Here is a 2,664-nt window from a genome sequence, read left to right on the forward strand (position 1 = left end):
ATCAGTTTGCAACATCAAGCAGCAAAACGAGCTGTTTTTAACATCTATAAATGAATGGAAGTGAATGAGACCGGAAGTCTCATGCCAAAATGATTCAAATGGCTGCGCCCGCTCATACGCGGAGAATAAGGTGAATACAATCTCTCTAAGCACTATTAAATGATTAGAATGATACTTTTAGAATTAAAAAATGGGCCAATTTAGTATCTAGTGCAGAGGTGGGCAATCTCGGTCCTGGAGGGCCGGTGTCCTGCATAGTTTAGCTTCAACTCTAATCAAACACACCTGAACATGCTAATCAGTGTCTTCAAGATCACTAATTATCTATAAGCAGGTGTGTTTGATCAGAGTTGGAGCTAAACTGTGCAGGAGACCGGCCCTCCAGGACCGAGATTGCATGTGCATGCACAGCTAGTATGTTAGTATACATAAAGTATACTTAAAACAACTTTTTTAGTAGTCAAGTCAGAAGTGAACACATGATATGGAAACAGTGCTTTACTGTCAAATTAGTTATGCTACATTCAGTTGTATGGCATTTAAGGGTAACTTTGGATGGAAACAGATGTATAGATGTATCTTTTATTGCATATTATGTCCCAAAATTACATTTTAAACCCATTAAAACTTATTATATCATTGTAATTGAGGAATGTGTACTGTAGTGACTAAATATTTGCATAGTTACTGTATCACCTTATCTCTATATTTTTTATAATTAGGATAAGATGATACAGTATTTATAATTTTATAATTTATAATTAGGGTAATTAGGCAAGTCATTGTATAACGATTTTTTTGTTCTGTAGACTATCAAAATATATATATAGCTTAAAGGGCCGAATAATATTAACCTTTTTTATTTTTTTAAATATTTATATTTTAGCCTAAATAAAACAAACAAGCCTTTCTCCAGAAGAAAATATATTATCAGACATACTGTGAAAATTTCCATGCTCTGTTAAACATCATTTTGGAAATATTAAAACTTTAATAATTCTAAAAAAAAAATGTAATTCGCTAATAATTCTGATTTCAACTGTATATGACACGAATAGATTAAACTAACTTTATGCATTAAATATTCAATGATACTTGAAATTAACCAACTTTTGAATTGCTGTAGTAACAGCTGAAGTAAATTATTGTAATATCAATAAAATAATAATCTTAAGACTGTTTAGTTATGCTACATTCAGTTGTATGGCATTTAAGGGTAACTTTGGATGGAAACAGATGTATAGATGTATCATTTATTGCATATTATGTCCCACAATTACATTTTAAACCCATTAAAACTTATTATATCATTGTAATTGAGGAATGTGTACTGTAGTGTCTAAATATTTGCATAGTTACTGTATCTTCTTATCTCTATATTTTTGTACCTCATTAATAAACTATTTTGCTGCCACAGAAATATGTTGAAATTGATATGAGTAAATTGTGTAGACATACAATTAGCTGAATTAGTGAAGAAGCAATATTGTAATGTAAAATAATCAAAGATAATAGACAGAATACACCGAATGTGCAATTTACATAAAAATAAAGAGATCTGAGAAGTTATTTGGAGATAAGAATAACTCGAATTCTTACTTTGCTTTGCTCCTTAGAGTCTCTGTGGAAGCTATGTCTTCATCGTTTTTGCTGTCCTCCTGTTCGGTTTCACCCTTTTTATCTACTTCCGTGTACCTGAAACAAAAGGGAAGACTTTTGAGGAGATAGCAGCTGTTTTCCACCGGAAACATGGAGGAGCCCCCCCTTCCAAACCTCAAGAGGAGGCTGAGATGGTGCAGCTCAAGGGCTCCTCAGAGGCCTGATGAGGACGTCATTTTATTGAAAAACATTGTTACTGCTGTCACAGAGCCCAGGTGTTATAATAAAACTGATCTGCTGTATATTTCACAGAGAGCTGACATGAAATCACTGGTTTAAAAGCAAGAAAAGAGATTAACTAAACACAACAGGATAATTGTGGAAGATGGTGCGCAGTATATTGTCATGCACTGACATTGGTGCAGCTGAAGTTGAATTTATAGATGATTGTGTGTCGTTTTTTATATTCCTTAAGCTGTTTATCTTAAAGATATTTTAAATACATTACATTGTAAAATGATCATTTCAGTGATATTGATGGTGGCAAATTTAATGTGATTTCTTCTTTTAATTCAGAAATATTTTGTCACATACAGTTGAAGTCAGAATTATTAGCTCCGCTGATTTATTAGCCCATCTGTTTATTTTTTCCCTAATTTCTATTTAACGGAGAGAAGATTTTTTTCAACACATTTCTAAACATAATAGTTTTAATAACTGATTTCCAATATAACTGATTTATTTGATCTTTGCCATGATGACAGTAAATAATATTTGACTAAATATTTTTCAAGACACTTCTATACAGCTTAAAGTGACATTTAAAGGCTTAATAGGTTAATTAGGTTAACTAGGCAAGTTAGGGTAATTAGGCAAGTCATTGTATAACGATGGTTTGTTCTGTAGACTATCAAAATATATATATATATATATATAGCTTAAAGGGGCTAATTATATTAACCTTAATTTTTTTTTTAAATATTTATATTTTAGCCTAAATAAAACAAACAAGCCTTTCTCCAGACATTATCAGACATACTGTGAAAATTTCCATGCTCTGTTAAA

At 31.5% G+C, this 2,664-nt stretch overlaps 1 protein-coding gene across 1 annotated transcript in view; it reads left to right on the top strand.

Moving 5' to 3' along the window:
* The window catches only part of slc2a2 (solute carrier family 2 member 2), a 26,836-nt gene extending 24,928 nt beyond the window's left edge, over positions 1-1,908 (top strand). Inside the window, exon 11 of the mRNA XM_056476045.1 lies at positions 1,617-1,908. Within this exon, the coding sequence (XP_056332020.1) occupies positions 1,617-1,823 (207 nt within the window). The 3' untranslated portion in view covers positions 1,824-1,908. The remainder of the gene's footprint in view (positions 1-1,616) is intronic.
* Positions 1,909-2,664: the final 756 nt, after the last annotated feature.

The sequence above is a fragment of the Danio aesculapii genome, chromosome 2, assembly GCF_903798145.1.
Source record: "Danio aesculapii chromosome 2, fDanAes4.1, whole genome shotgun sequence".
NCBI lineage: Eukaryota > Metazoa > Chordata > Actinopteri > Cypriniformes > Danionidae > Danio > Danio aesculapii.